This window comes from Bubalus kerabau, chromosome 10 (genome assembly GCF_029407905.1).
Source record: "Bubalus kerabau isolate K-KA32 ecotype Philippines breed swamp buffalo chromosome 10, PCC_UOA_SB_1v2, whole genome shotgun sequence".
Classification (NCBI taxonomy): Eukaryota; Metazoa; Chordata; class Mammalia; order Artiodactyla; family Bovidae; genus Bubalus; species Bubalus kerabau.
The window spans coordinates 31573097-31589677 of record NC_073633.1 but is presented as its reverse complement, the minus strand read 5'-3'; the positions used below and the strand labels follow the sequence as shown (position 1 = coordinate 31589677).

The window sequence follows — 16581 nt, the reverse complement described above, 5'->3', positions numbered from 1 at the left end:
AGACCAGTACTGCTGTCATGCTGGACATAAGGACCACTCCTGAGGATGACAGAAAAGGGAAACGAAGAAAGTTGGTTCACAGTGACTTCATGGCACTGCCATTCCTGCCCCGAGCTGCCTATTGCCAGATTTCTTTTAACTGAAAGAAAAACAAACTATTTTGAATAAAGAAAAAAGTGGGGGAGGGGTATCGCGCCAATGGATTGAAGTGATCCTAAAACCAAAAATTCAAGCCTGGAGAGAATGAAACAAGCCAAACTACATGGTATTTTTTTTTTCCAAACAAATTTAATTCTGTTCCAGCCCCAAAGAAGGGGAAGAACCTAAATTTTAAAATAAAAATAAAATAAAAATTGCTTAAAAACTAAGTCATTAAAAAATTAAGCCCCCTCCCTTAGCAATAAATACTGAAATGATATATACACATGAGGCTCAGGAAGGAGACAAGAAGGGGAACCTTGGGGACTCTATCCCATGGCAAGGTGCCAACCCTTCTACCAATTCCACGCTCTTTGCCAAAACATAGAAGAGCAAGCAAAGAGGCAGGAGAGATATTCCACGAACATGTGTAGCCCCAGAGAGAGCTGAAACGTAATACAAGACACAAGTGTCTTACAGGGCAGAGGAAGGAAAGTTGTCATCTAAAACATCCCCCCAATTCCAGTTGCGTAACTAGAAGTGGCTGATGGAGCTGCCGAGTGCCCTTGAGCTTATCTCCTTGCCTCCACTCTCTCTTCAGCATGCAATCAAAGGAGGGTCATTCACACTGTGGCCTCGATGCCACCGTGGCAGCAGCCTGGCTGCTGGAGCCCTGAGGCTTCCCATTCACCACCAACAGGAGGGGTGTCTCCACACGAACACTGGAAAAGGAATAGTCCTGGAAAAGACAAATATACAGAAACTAATTACAGATCCTAGGATGGAAGAAACTCCTGCACAGGGATATACCATATTGACTTTCTTCCCCTCCTTTCTACCTTCTTCAGTAGATACACCCCTTACCTCCATCTCACATTAAACAAACCTGAGCTTACATAGGGAATGCAATTTTCCCAAAGTTTTCAATCTTCATAAGGAATATCTGGGGCAGGTAGATTGCCAGTACTGTTATTACAAGAAAGGGACAAGTGGATGTATGTACATATATAACTGATAACACTTTGCTGTACACCCAAAACTAACACAACATTGTAAATCCACTATACTCCAATAAAAATTTAAAAAAAGAGGGGGGCCATTCTCTATTTCAAAAAGGACAGGATCCTGGCAATGCCCAGCAAAAAGAGTCCCACTGGCTCTACAAAATCTGCCCTTCCCCCAGTGTTTATCAACAATTATAACTAAATACACACAGTGGGCAATCCAGAGCCAATGGAAAGTCTGAGGAACTCTTAGATCAAGTGTTTGTTAGGCTATAAATTAATCTGCCAAATATAGATTGACTTCTCCTTTTTTCTAAGGAGGAATTAACAAAAGGTAGATTTTAAACATTCTCCTAATAACAGAAGATATCAGCTCATTTTATCAGTTCAAATGTACTTTAAGTTGTAAAACACGTTGCTAAAAATTCTTTATCCAAAATATACTGTTCCACTCGGAATGTAAAGGAGGTTCTTTTTAAGTCAAAGTAAAGAGATCCTCATAAAGCAATTTTTTGAAACATCCTAACAGGAACATGAGTAAGTGACCCCCCCAAAAAAAATTTATAAAGGATTATAGTCAATAAACATATTAATATAATTTTCAACCTCACCAATAACCAAGAAACCAAAGCCAAAGAATACTGATGCTATCCTTTTCATGAAAAATCAGCAAACAGTTCAAAGATTTCTACACAGAATTGCAAAGAAATACAACTACATTCACTGTTGGTATTAACTGGTAGAACCTTCCAAAAACTAGTTTGGCAGTATATATCAAAAGTCATAGACTGCATAAGCTTTGAAACTAAGATTTTACCTTAGAAACTCACTTTATTTCTTTAGTCAATTAATTAAACTTATGTAATAATCATGGATATGGGCAGATAAAAATATTTACTACGGTACTTTTAGAATAAAAAAAAAAACTCTAAATAATCTAGATCTGGGATCAGCAAATTTTTTTGTAAAAAGTCAAATAGTAAATATTTTAGGCTTTGTGGGTCATATGGTCTCTGTCCCAAAGCCGTTCAACACTGACACGATAGTGTAAAAGCAGCCACATGCATGCCCAGTCGTGTCTGACTCTGTGACCCCACGGACTGTAGCCTGCCAGGCTCCTCTGTCCATGGGATTTCCCTGGCAAGAATACTGGAGTGGGTTGACATGCCCTCCTCAAGGGAATCTTCCAAACTCAGGGATCAAACTGAAACTCCTCCATCTCCTGCACTGGCAGGCAGGTTTTTTACCACTGAGCCACTTGGGAAAACCCCAGAGTAGCCACAGATAACAGTAAACAAATGAGCATACTTTGTTTTAAAAGAATTTAATTACAAACACTGAAATTTTAATTTCCTGTAATTTTCACATACCATAAATTATTATTCTTTCCATTGTTTTTATTTAAACATATAGAAACCATTTTGGGCTCACAAGTCATATAGAAACAGGCAATGAGCCAGATTTGGTCAATCAGTCATAACTTGCTGACCCTAGATCTAAATGGTTTGAAAAAGTGGTTAAACACCTGCTCCTGTAGAGTTTTATGAGGATTAAATGAGCCAGTGCAGGCAGTAAAACTCTAAACACAGTGTCTAGAGTCAGTTAAGTGTTCAGTAAATTTTTACTATCCTCATCATCAGCTCCTCTGTCTTAACTCAAAGCAAAGTTGTAGAATATGGAAAACCAAAGGAAATGTTCACAAACATCTGCATATAATATGCCACTCATAATTTAAAATATACATACAAATGTGGGTATATTTTTATGAAAAGAAGAGACTATAGGTTTACATACCAAACTGTTAACAGCAATAACATGTGAATGAGAATATTTCAGTCTATTCTTAAAATTTTATTTTTATTGAAATAATTGGCATATAACATTATATAAGTTGAAGGTATACAATACAATGTGTTAATTTGATATATTTATATATTGCAATGTGATTACCACCACTGTATTAGCTAACACTTCTATCACATCTCATAATTACCATTTCTTTTTTATGGTGGGAACAATTAAGATCTAGTCTCTTGGCAACTCTGAAGTTTATAATTCCATATTGTTGTCTATAATCACTATGCTGTGCATTAGGTCTCCAGGACTTATTTATCTACTGGTTGCAAGTTTGTATCCTTACACAAAACCTCCCCAATTCCACCATCTACTGTTTTCACAAGTTCAGTTTTTTTAGATTCCTCATGTGGTATCATATGTATTTTTCTTTGCTCTGTTCAGTCCATTTTTTAAATTCTCTTTGTTTACCAGCAGTTTTTAATAAAGAAAAACCAAAAAAATAATAATCATCTAGCTTTTAGTAAAAAATAATTATATATGTGTGTGTAGATATAGGATATCATACAACACATACACACATATATATGCATTACCTTACATATATATTTTTTATAAGAGGTAAACTTGGTCCCACTTTGAGAGCCCATGAGCTGAGACAGAATCCTAGCCATCACTCACCTTTCCCTTGTGCTGAATTCGGTGAAGACGAAGGTTAGGCTCAGGGATGGCTACAGAGTCCCCAATGAGTACTCCCCAGCTCTGCACCATATTATACACCATAACTGCATAGCAAGGTCCATCTGAATCTACCAGGCCAAATGTACTGCGAGGTTAAGATGGGTTAAGAGGGACGGGGGAAAAAAAAAGAAGTGAGCAGCAAAGAAAAGCAGAAACAGTGATTTTAACAATACCAGCAAAATAAACAAATGCTTTCATTGTTACTTCCTTAGAAATCCTATGGCAGGTACCATCATTCACTATGTACACCTGAGGGCTCATTTGTCTTAGATATGTATCTTTAAAAAACATCCGTAAGACTCATCAATCTCTCACTTTCCCAAGAACCTGGGAAATGTGCACACTGAAGCCTTCAACGAATATTAATAATGAATTAGCTCAAAATGTTACAGCAAAACAGTATTCCTGCTCTACCAATTTAACTATCACAATATCAAACTCTCTAACCATCACTGTCAATTTACTTAATTCCACAAACTTTCACTGAATACCTATCAGGTATCAGCCACTGTGCTCAGCAGTAAGACATCAATCCAGCTATGAGTGACTTTATTAATCTAGTGGATGTCAGGCAATTAAATCATCACTTACAATACAACTGCAAAAGGTTCCAGAATAGCTCTTTCCTTGTGCTGAATTCAGTGAAGCCAAAGGTTGGGCTGTGGGGGCCCAGAGGAGAAATGTCTAAATCAATGGAAAGCCAGGAAGGCTTCCATTTAGACGAGACCCTCAAACTGAATCTTAAGAAATGAAAAACTACTTGGGTTAAAACAGGAAAATTAATCCTCAGTGGAAATAAAAAACCTCTACAGGGAAGGGAATAGGGCTTGACAAGAAATGGATATGAGAAAACTTCCTGAGGTGGTGGTATTGTTCTCTATAGGCATCTGGGTTATATGAGAATATCCATTTGTCAAAACTTAGGAATGTACACTAAGATGTTCACATTTCATTGTATGTAAATTTTACATAAAAAAGAAGAAAACTATAAACAAATACTGAACTCTAGTTAATGACTGCATGCTGAATACATACTAATGTCTGCAATTACTTTGAAATGCACCAAAAATAAGAGATCAACAGATGAATAAGGGAATAGAGTGATATGTGATAAACTAAGTATAATAAAATATGAATAGTAGAATATAAGTACACAAATATTCACTGTAAAATTCTTTCAATTTTGCTGTATGTTTGAAAATTTTATAATAGAATGTTGGGGGGAAAAATGTAATCTATATCAAGAAGCAGCAAAAAGATTATTCAGGTACAATAATTGTGTGTAAAGACACAGAGGCATGAAAATAGCTGTTCTGAAACCTACAAAATAATCCTAAGGTTGGAATAAAATGTACAAGAGGAAAAATGACAGAAGACAGTAGACAGGGAAAAAAATCATAAAGGGCTTTGTGTATTAAACTAAGGAGTTAAAACTTCATCACAAAAGTTACACAATACCAGTAAGAGATTTTAAATACGAAACAGCAATGGTCAAATCTGTATCTGGGGCATATTTCTTCGCACTGTGGAACACTGGAAGAAAAACAGGGAATAAGGAGACCTGTTTGGAGAAGTGCTGGGGCTGAATTAAATTAGTAGACACAGAGAAGTAGGGACTAAAAGGTATATCTATTGATCTTGGCGAATGCTTCAAGGCAAGAGAATGGAGAAGCTAGAACTTAGAAGTCTTAAGTGACTGACTAGACGTGATACCATTGATTGACAAAGAATTCAGGGAGGTGAAGCAAATTGACAGAGAAAGATGACATAAGTAATTTTGAACATAAGAAGTTAGAGATTTTATCAAAGCCCAGAGGCAGCTGAATATAGGAATCCAAAACTTGGAATTGAGGCTTGGGCTGGAGCTAGACCTGTGAGCATAGAGGAGGCAGCCAAAGCCTTGGGTTTACATGACATCATCAAAAGAGATGACCTACAGATGAGACGTGAGGAATCAGTGCTCATGCTCACTTGGCACACTCGAACTCACAGCAAACATTGCAATCAAGCACAGCATCCTCTCCTGGTGAAAAAGCCTCAGAATCCTCTAAACAGTAAGTCATGCAGCCACTGCCAAGTGATCAAAGGTGGCATCTATTTGCCATCCTGTACCCACTCCAGTGTTCTTGCCTGGAGAATCCCAGGGACGGGGGAGCCTGGTGGGCTGCCGTCTATGGGGTCGCACAGAGTCGGACACGACTGAAGTTACTTAGCAGCAGAGAAAGGAAAGAAACAAAAACAGAGTCTACCTCGCACTTAACATTTAGAAATTAGGCAGAAAAAGAGAAACCAAAGAGTAGCAAAATATTTGTTCCGGGGCCCCTAAACCTACCTTTGTTTATACTTCTTCCTCATTCCTCTTAACTCTAAGGTCTGCTCTGGTAACTAAACTTTTCTCAACTATCTTCCTGTTCTTCAATTCTTCAAACACATACACCATGAAAATGCCATGGAGGAAAATCAGGTATACAGTAGGAGCTGTATTTTAGTTTGAATGAAGCAGAGGAATTTGAAAGGCAATAGTGACAGAAGTCAGAATGCTGTGGAGCCATGTAATAGAAGCTACTGGATCAAACACTGGTGATCCCAGAAACAAAAAAGTTTCAGCAGAAAACAGAAAAAGGAAACAAGTCAATCAGGGATTGGGAAGTGAGCAAAGGACCAAGGAATGATGGCACTGACTGAACCCTCATTTTTCAAAAGTTAAAATTTTCTAAATGAATATTCTTAACTCATTTCCTCTGCTCAACTGTAAGAACCGTTCACTTGGGTGTGTTATATTTTAACTCCCTACAACACATATAGCAGATGCTCAATGAATATTTGTTGAATGACATCTGAGAGAATCTCTCCAACAGGCCTTAAATTCAAACTCAAAGCTCACCTTCCAGAACTGCTTAGGCATACCTAAGTCCAAACAGGATTTAGAATTCTTTCTCCTTCTACTTCTATTATCATGAAAACACAAAGAGGTAGGAGAATTTTAAGGTTTCCATCTTATAAAAAGATTTCCTATCTTATAAAAAAAAATGTAGCTGTCAAATTTCAGCTTCAGATGTAAGAGTCGACAGAACACCAAACTCAGGGAAAAACTGGGTGGTAACAGAATCTACAGAGAGACTGTCAGACATTACTTAGACAATACAACGTCTCTTGGGACAGTCACAGAAGGGAAAGAGAACTCACTGATCTCTGACCACTAACAATTATCTTCAAGTTTCAGAGAAAGGCCAGGAAATGAGAGCAACTAGTTTAAAAGGATGAAAAAGAGAAAAGGCGAGAGAAACTCACAAGGGGACTTTCTCCTCTGTGGTAAGGCTGAACACCACCTTTCCCAGGACCACAGCTCCACTATTTACACCGGGCTGCAGAGCACTCAGGGGCTTGCGCTCCAGAGTCACCTTCTGCCCCGAGGCTGACTGGTAGCGCCCATCACCACAAGGGCCCAGGTGGGCTGGGCGCAAGTTTCCCAGCATGCTCTGTAACTTTTTGGTCTTCACCTTTCCCTGCAAAGGAAAAGGAAACAGGTAAGAAGCTGGAAACTAATCACTCTCCTTGAGAGTCTAGTCCTCCCCACCACCTACCCACTTCTGTAGGGTCAGTACTACCGAGGCCTACTATTTTATTGACTGTATAAAAGTAGGATTCAGTCTTCAGACATCTTTACCTTGCTCTCAAGGAGGCTGGTTAATCTAGTCAGGAAATCCAGGAGCTGTTGCTCTCGTTGCCAGGGCTCTGGCCAGGCAGGGTCCAGTGCTGCAGCCCGAGAGAAGCCCTGCAGGGCCTCACCATAATTCTCCTCATATTTATGTAACTGCACAAGAAGTAACAAACCCTCCCAATTAAAGTATGTTTAAAACAAACTATGCACAAGTGGGCTAGCACAGTGGGCTAGGAATCTTGAGAAATAAACTGTTCTCCTGTTCCCAATTGTTTTCCTACTCTACAAACATTCCCAGTTTTTTTCCTGTTCTACAAATAAACTGCATGAAGAGCTGGTAATACCTTATATCCTTTTTTCCTGGCCGAGGTGATCACAACCTCAAAGGTGAAATCATTTCAAAGAAGCTAACTTCCAAACTCTAAAACAGTTAAGTTGCATATATTGGGTGATTCTATCTTTATTTTTACAATGAACATTTTAGGAAAGTCTTGTAAACTGTGCCCCCCATCCTCTATTCACCCTCCCACCAACTCAGCCCCCTTTCCTTTCCCTCCAGATACTTTAGTCGAACTAAGCAAGTTTTTCCCAGAAATAATTTAGCTTTCCTCTAGCAGTTAGTATGCAACTTTGTCCCTACGAATACTGTTATCCTCACAGGCTAAGACCTAGATAGCTTATGTATTTGACTTTCAGATGACCACTCCCCAGTATAAATGATAATTTCTTTTTATTTTTACCGTTGCCCTGTTCAGATGAAGATCAGGATTGCTGGAAGCTGTCCTGTCAACTTTCTCCTATAGTGGAATAAGAAGACCATCAGTGGCTCTTGTCTCAGTCTTAAGGACGGCCATACACAACATGTCCTAAACCTTGTCTCCTTGGAAAAATTTAAGTTTCTGCTTGTCAAATTGTTTCCTATACCCACACTATAATACAGTAAATGCTTGTGTGGAACCTATTACACAGTCCCTGAAACCTCAAGGATGTAAGGGCTTTGTATGTGCATGGAACTTTAAAATAGATTATAATTTACCCACGTAATAGTATAAAGATAGAAGTAATATGTGACTAATATCTGATAAAAAATTTTAATTAATGAGATGCTAATATAAATGAAGAAAATCTAGAAAACAAATGATGCTGATTTAACACATTTCCTCTGCCCATGAGTCCAGCTTCAGACACAAATGGAATCACGTTACTACATCTAAACCCCCTTAAAACACACAGAGAAAGCCAAATTCTGATTTGCTAATTTAAATAGATAGCCAGAAACCACGCAGCAGTATAGACAAATGTATCTGCAGCTATCTTCGTGGCTATGATTACTTTATTTTTTTTAATTCTATTCACTGCCTGGCACACTGCAAAAGCACAAAACAATAGTAATTAAAACTATTTAAATGACTGGTTCAAATATGTTTAAAAATGCAGGTCTGATGAAGAAATTAAGAGTTAAAAGCAATTATTTAGCAGAAGCCAAATATAAAATTTTAAAAGAGTACATCACATTATACCTTAAAATGTAAGCAGTTACCAGATTAAGAAATCAGAGTAAAACAAAATACTTCTGCCTACAAAGTTCCCTGATTGAATAAAACCAAACCTGCTGACCACACAGGTTGGGCTGAGTTAAATGCCACTGTTAAGGCTACAGTGAGAAGCACAGTGTGTGAGGAAGTCGTCTCTGCCATTTTTTAAAAAGCCATCTTATTACTGCATGTTCCTGTCATGAGTGCGAGTCCTGCCAGGTGAGCTGCAGTCATCAGCACAGAGCAACAGAAGAGCACGGTATACACATCCGTCCCCACAGCTTCTGGGTATGGCTGCACCAGAGTGCACCAGGGTAAAGCCAAACAAATAGTATGAGAAGTGTGCTTTTTAAGAAACTAACTTATTTGAGTTAAGATATTCTTAAAATACAAAAATTGGTTGTGTATTTTAAAGCTATAATTCTTGGAGACATTCTGTGATTAAAAATTTGACTGTGCTTATTAAAAATGGTTATCTATATTTCAGAATTCAGTTTTGTGAAAAATAAAGTTTCTGTGGGATGGTAAAAAAAGAAAGAAAAAAGAACAGTCCCTAAACTGCAAACATGAATATAAGGTAGCTATATTCCTTATTCTGCCACTCAGACCCAAATAAATAAGTTAAAAAGTGAGTCTCTATGTCAAGAGAAAATAAAAGCAGGTGAATACGAAGTCTAAATAAAAAGTACCCAGGAGGCCAATGTAAACTTTGTTAACAATGAGCAGTCATGCACTCAAAGCCTGAAGGAAACCGCCCTACAAGTGGATATTAATATAAACAGCCTGAAAACCTAAGGCAAAGCATAAGCTCCAGTGAATTAATCCCTAGGATATCATGTAGAATGGACTACATGCTATTTTCTATTTTAGCCTGTGGGAAATCCAGATTCATACTATTTAATGGTTAACCTGGGGATACTGCTTAATTTATACTTAAGTAGCAGAGTTTTAATTTTTTTTACTGTGTGTGTGTGTGTATATATATATATTAATAAACATTATTTTTCACATATACTTTTTTCCCCATTCAAAAAGATGAACATATTGGGATGGGCTCTGTGATTTGGTTGCACATGCCTACGTAAAAACTCTAGACAGCTCAAACAGCTACCTCGCACTAAGGCACACACTGCAAGAGATGGCTAATACTCAAGTTATAGGAAGAAATACCTCACCTCTGCAGGACTGGCTTCACAAAACCACACCCATCAGATGCCAGCAAACACTCCCCATGCTGCTCGCTAAAACGCCACAAAGAAGACCGAACAACATTTTTGCTTCTGTTGCTGCCTCTACATATCCAGCCTGGGTGACCATAAATACTTACTGCTTGGGCATAAGCACTGAGGGCTTGCTGGGAGATCTTAGGGTTCTGGCCAGTATTGAAGTAAAGAGAAAGGTAGGCATTCCCCAGAATATCTGAAAGAGAAACACAGGTTTCTGGTTATGCATGTAAGGAGCTTAAAGTCACCACTCTATCCTAACAAGTGAAAAGCTGAACAGACTAAAAGGTCCACAACTCCTCTTGGATGCATAATAAAGGTGACAATAGGGGTAAACCACTGCTCCAAAATGAGACAGACAGAGCTGAATACAGGGAGTTATCACTTAGCAGAAACTCAGGAACTACCACAGCAACAGTGCTGGGGTAGGAAAACCTCAACTGAAATTGATGAATTCTGGAGCCTCACTGTGGACAAACCTGGGAGTTAAAAACTCCAGGGGTACCAGTCATAAGGGACCCCCAACAATATTGTAAGATTTACCTCCAAGAACTCAACCAGATTCCCATAGCAAATATAGAAGAATACCCTTGTACTTCTAGCAGACGGAGGGGACAAAGAAACTTTTTGAAATATGCCAAAGCATGCCATTCGTGTTTTTGTTGTTTGCGTGGGTTTTTTTGGCCACACTACATGGCTTGAGGGATCTCAGTTCCCCAACTAGGGACTGAACCTGGGCTACAGCAGTAAAAACCTGGGATCCTAACCACTAGGCCACCAGGGAACTCCTGAACACTCTATTCTTAACAAGTACCCCCAGGAGAAACTAGTTAACCAGAGCCTAACCTGCTAAGGTATTATCAGAAGGTAACTGACCTAAGGAAGGGAAATAACCAACGCCAGCTAGCTCCAGCCTCCCATATGGAAGAAGGGAAATATCCAACTCCAATCAACTCTAGCCATCCTGTGCCTCCTAAGTGGGGGTGGAAGGGCAGAGAAAAAACTGAGAAACACAGTGATGGATCATCTCAGAGCCCAAGTGCTACGTATAACCATTTTGGTCACCCTCAAAAGTCTGTATGAAAGGCCCCACATCTGAAACAAACCAGTGATGACACTATACTTGGGGTATACCCAAAATTCCTCTGGGATAAAGAGGCAAACATGAACCCAAAGGAAAAACAGGAGACTGCACAAAAGCCCCGCTTTGCTTAGGGAAACATAAGCCTCCTCTCTTCAATGAAAAGGTCCAAGAGGTACTAGAATAGTGGTTCATCAAAATACCTTTTGGGCTCCTTCAAAGCAAAGATGCCCTGGCTTCACACTTAAGAGTCAGACTCAACAGATGGGCTCCAGATGATCCTGGTGCGCAGCCACGGTTGAGAACCACTGCTCTAGAAACCTGCTGGAGATCTTTTGAAAGCACTCACACCAGGAGCGGCCATCAAGGATGTCCATCTGCACAGCCAACTTAGCCTGTCGGACACTGTCCATGACATGGCGAGAATGTTCATCTCCGGAGTCAGTCCGCAGCTGGCGAAGCACCATTGACAGGTTTTGAAGGGAGACTTTGTTCTTGCACTGCAAATGGAGAAGCCATATACTTAACCTGCATGGTTCTATTTCTCCTTTGCAGATCTATTTTATTTCAGGCTTCTAATTTTTCATCTTAATTCTTATTGCCATCTGTACCTAAGACTCCCATCTACAAGGATCAACTTGGTTATTTTTCTTCACTTCTCATCTACCTCTGAACCTGGTCCCATCATCTTCTTCCTCATCCAAGTCTGCTCCCCTATCCTTTCTCCCCTCTTCTGATTCTGTTCTCCTAGTTCCCATGCAGTTCTACTCTGGTATTCATGGCCTAGGGAAACTCACAAAACCAGAGAAATCCCATCCTCCCCATCTGTGTTTTCTGAGGGCACAGTGGGCAGCTCACATGGGTGAGGGCTCCTGAGAAGCAGGTGTGGGCAGCTGCAACGTCCCCTTTCTTCCAGTACACCTCACCCAGCTGGTTCCAGGCTTCTACCAGCTTGGGCTCCAGCTTCACAGCCTTAGACAGAAGCTCCTCAGCCTTGGGGCTATAGTCAGGAGTCACATTCAGTGCTTTCCCAGTCAGCATCAGAACCTGTGCATTGCCCTGGACAGAACCTAGGAGGAGGGGAAAAGATAAAGGAAACCCAGACAGTTTTACAGGTGAGACCAGGGTACTTTCAAGGAATCACCCTATGCAAGTTCTAGCAATCAAATAACAAACAATTTATTGAAAACCTACCACATGCAGACTATTATGTTAGAAAACAAGGTAACAAAGAAAGCATTATCCCTACCTTTGAGGGGCTTACAATCTAGTGGAGAGGACAATGTCTATCCATGGAAAATTAAAACACAATGAAAAACAGCATACGACATACACCCAATGAATGGACTTTACAAAGCGAAAAGGAGAAAAGACAAGACACTCCAGGAAGAAAAATGATGTAAACAAAGACAAAGAAGCAGAAAGGAGAAATACATGTGGCATGTTCATGGGAGGATGGATGGTTTAACCTGAATGAAACAAAAGGCTCCTCCGTAAGTAGGTAGTCAGAGATAAGGGTAGGCGGGAAAAAGTCAGACAATGAAGACTTGAATAACAAAGGACTGGTTTAGACCTCAACCAGTCAAGAGTAGGAATCTTTGACGATACTTGAGCAAAGAGGCAGACAAGAGATGAGATTAAATTCATGAAGCAATTATTTAGAAAGATTATGGCCATGGTCATTATTTAAGTAGATTTGAAAGTAAAAGAAATGAAGAGGCAGACAGGTCAGTTAAGAAGATTACTGCAACAGTAATCAAGCATTAAGTATGGTCTTTTTCATTTCACAGCATTTGGAAATGGAGTTTAGGGAACAGAAAGGCTGCCATCCTACACAGGCACCCTTAGAAGAAATGTTCTGTTGTACTAACTTGTAGCAACCACAAACAGGATACCAAATAGTCTACAGAGAGAGCAAAGCTCCATCACATTTCAATAAGGAACAGCAGGTTGTGTGTTCTTTTGGGACTCATACCCACTACTTCTTCCATCTGATGCAGGGTCTTCTCCATCTCTTCCCGCACATCTTGTTGCTTCCTCCCAGCATCCTCAACACTATGTGTCTCGAAATAGCACTCTCGAAATGAATACAGCTGATCCACCAGTTCCTAGGAATGTAAGAATGAGACCATCATAAGAATGGTCTCCATTAAGTGGAGAGGATACCAGACAAGTAAACTTTGAGATTGGCTAGCCATACCAACTTTTGGCCTAGAAATGCTGATCCTCTACCTCACCCAGGAATGACACAAGAGGCAGGCTGCAGATAGGGAAGGAAAGTTGTTCAGCCCACTCTCACACTGTCCCAAGTCAACCTGTACCATGATTGACAGTCTCTCCTCTTAGACCCAGCAGAGCTTCCAATATGATTAAGCACTTTATATACCTTAGTCAGGAGAGAGGAAATGCTTTGCACCTTGAGATAAAACAAAGTTAATAAGATCATCCTATCTAGTACTGGTCCCTAAAGTATAAAATTTTGAAATTTACCCTTAAAACTGGACTTCCTAACAATAAAAATCCCTTACTTCTGATTTTCCCTATGCCGATATCTGAAAATATGTGACATTTGTGAGTATGACAAACATGGGAGAGCCATTCTCTATGACAAACAGGCCAATTTAAGCTTGATCAATTTTGTATTTTTGCAGTTTTGTTTCTTTAGATATTTGTGGGTTTTGTTTGTTTAGTTTTTGTCAAGTCATCCTTTGGCTTGCTTGCATTCTTTCCAAGTAAATGTTCTCCTTCCTCTTTAAATATCTCTATTTGAGTCTTCCTGGGACATCAATCAAAGCTTTTCCATTATCTATTCTTTCCTAAAACAAAACAGCAGTAGAAAGGTATAATCCAATCCCACCAAGTCTTACCAACTACCTCTGCCTCACACCCCAAATCCATCCACCAGTCTCCATGTCACTATGAGTACCCTCAACTAAATCAGCATCATTACTTGCCTGAACTATTCCAACAGCTTCTTAACGGGTCGTTCTGCTTCTACTCTTTCCCATTCTCCTCACTACAGCTGGAGTGGCCTTACAGAAATGTAGGTCATGTCACAGACACTCAGATAGTTTCCCACTGCAGACAGAATGAAATCCAGGTCCTTATTATGACCTAGAAGACTGTGAGATCTGACCTTCCACCATTCATCCTGCCACAAACTTCACTTCTTATCACTCTCCTACACTATTCAAGCCACACTGGCTTTCATCCAGGTCCTCAAATCCACTCTCAATCCTGCCTACACACATGCTGTTCCCTCTGCCTGGACATTCTTTCTCCAGACCTTTGCGCGGCTCATTCCTCTTCATTATTTAGGTCTCAGTTCAAACACCAATTTCTCAGAGAGGCTTTCCCTCACTACCAAACTAAAGTAACTCCTTCCTCCTCCACCCTACTGTTAAATCACACTCCTACTTTTCTTCACAGTACTTATTTGAAATTAAAATTCTACCCAGAATGATGAAATTAGATTATCTCCTTCTGTAACAGTGCTTTTCAAGTTTTATTGTATTATTTCCAGGACCCAGCCTACAGAGATTCTGATGTTAGTGGTTTTAGCAGAACTCAAAATTCTGCATTTTAACAAGCACCCTGCATGACTTTAATAAAAATGACCTGTAAAATACACTTTGAGAAAAATCCTTAATATATTCCTTCTAACCTAAAATGTCTATAACAATGAAATAAAGTTTACCACCATTCCCATGAATAGCAACATCACCATCCTTTTCCTCTCTCTACTCCATTCTCCCATTTCATCCTTGCGCCTTCCCCACCCACCCCCAAGATACCCCGGTATCCTCTACCTCGCTGCTTAGGGCATCTACCACAAATAAGAGCAGGAAAAGACAGATCTCAGCAAATATTACAACCCATTTCCTTTCATCATGCAGTCAGCAATAGCTACATATTAAGAATTACAGAGAAGGTCTTGGAGAAGGCAGTGGTACCCCCACTCCAGCACTCTTGCCTGGAAAATCCCATGGACGGAGGAGCCTGGTGGGCTGCTGTCTATGGGGTCGCACAGAGTCGGACACGACTGAAGCGACTTAGCAGCAGAGAAGGTCTTATTGTTTGCTTCTATTTGTAATAGAAAACATACAAGAAATTGTTTGGCTTTGTTGGTTTGTTTTGCTACAGTGAACATTTTTAGTAACTTTTGTCCTGGCAAAAATCAATATATATATGTTGTTAAAATTCAAATAAAATAAGCAGAGTAAAAAATTCCTCATGACCATCCCAATAACCCCAGAGATAACCATGGCTTAGTTTACCTTTTCAGGTTTTTTCTATACATATACAAACATACATACACAATGTTTGTAATACAGTGCTAGATTTGAGAATCTCGGATTTCAGACAGTCACACTAGGGAAAAGAACTACATCCAAGTCAACCGGATGTGAGGTAAAGCTCACACTCTAAAAAGTGTTATTAGTCTAATCTACTAAAGAAACAAATCTCATCAATGTTTAAACTTTTGCTGTAGAAGCCTTTAAGAAAGTTACAAACCTGTCATAAGTCCAACATTTACATTTCAGGCTGCCTTAGAATACAAAAAACTCAGTTTCTGAGATTTAAGAAAAATCTTGGATTATTAAAAGAAAAGAGTCAAGCAATTAATTAGCTCCTATCTACCAAGTACAAGACTGTCCCAGTTACCACAGTCAATTGTGAACTGAGTGCAGTCTGGAGCCTTCTGCATTAGACCCCAAACTGGAATTGTGGAGTACATAAAAAAATCAAAACTGTTAAATTCTAAGGAGAGTAACCAGAATTCACACGGTGCAAGCCATTACTGTGATTGTTGCCAATTTGAAAGCATGAAAGTACTGAAGAAATGGTCTTATCAAAACTACAAGCAATAGGTAATAGCGCCTGCAGATCTGCCAAACACACGTGTATACTATTTGTTATGGGTGAACGGGGGAGGGGGGAATACAACCTCCCAACAATGTACAGGAATAAAGTTAGGAGCAATAAATCGTCTTCCCTACAGGACTGAAATTAACTGCAGTCGGGTCAGCACCACGGGATCCCAACAAACTGGCTGCGCCTGTCGCTTGGCCCCGGGGGGCTCCTCTAGCCCGTTGCGGCTGCACCTTCGGGAGTTGTTATAGTAACCACGGGGACACAAGTAGCGTCGGGTATGTGTCAAGAAATTCGCAGGCAGTGCATAAACTGGGCTCTCTACTTCTTCCCAAGTAACAAAAGCAGATATGTATTTTAATCTATGACCCCCACCTGCAATTTCTGCAAGACCTCCTTGACTTCTTCCTCTTCAACAGCCATCATTTCCCAGCTTCTCCGCCCCCAACTTAAAACCATAGAGACGCATACCCGTCCCCACGATAGAGCCACAGCGGCATCTAGAGCTCTGGAGGCTTACGGCACCCGAGTG

The 16581-nt window shown here is 39.9% G+C and overlaps 1 protein-coding gene across 1 annotated transcript; it reads right to left on the bottom strand.

Annotated features, from left to right (window-relative positions):
* Positions 1–268: 268 nt before the first annotated feature.
* On the bottom strand, positions 269–16581 carry TTC5 (tetratricopeptide repeat domain 5). Its single transcript, XM_055537218.1, has 10 exons — positions 16425–16581; positions 13153–13285; positions 12036–12247; positions 11527–11677; positions 10201–10292; positions 8079–8135; positions 7345–7491; positions 6969–7183; positions 3618–3762; positions 269–877 (listed from the first exon to the last, which is right to left on the bottom strand). The coding sequence occupies exons 1-10, from the start codon at positions 16506–16508 to the stop codon at positions 758–760; spliced, it is 1356 nt and encodes a 451-aa protein (XP_055393193.1). The 5' UTR covers positions 16509–16581; the 3' UTR covers positions 269–757.

Coding starts and splice junctions, on each gene's coding strand:
- TTC5 (XM_055537218.1), bottom strand. CDS start 16,508: ATGGTTTTAAGTTGGGGGCGGAGAAGCTGGGAAATGATGGCTGTTGAA. Junction 10,293..11,526: donor CCTTGATGGCCGCTCCTGGT/GTGAGTGCTTTC, acceptor TTTCTCTTTCAG/ATATTCTGGGGAATGCCTAC. Junction 3,763..6,968: donor ACAGAGGAGAAAGTCCCCTT/GTGAGTTTCTCT, acceptor TTAACCTCGCAG/TACATTTGGCCTGGTAGATT.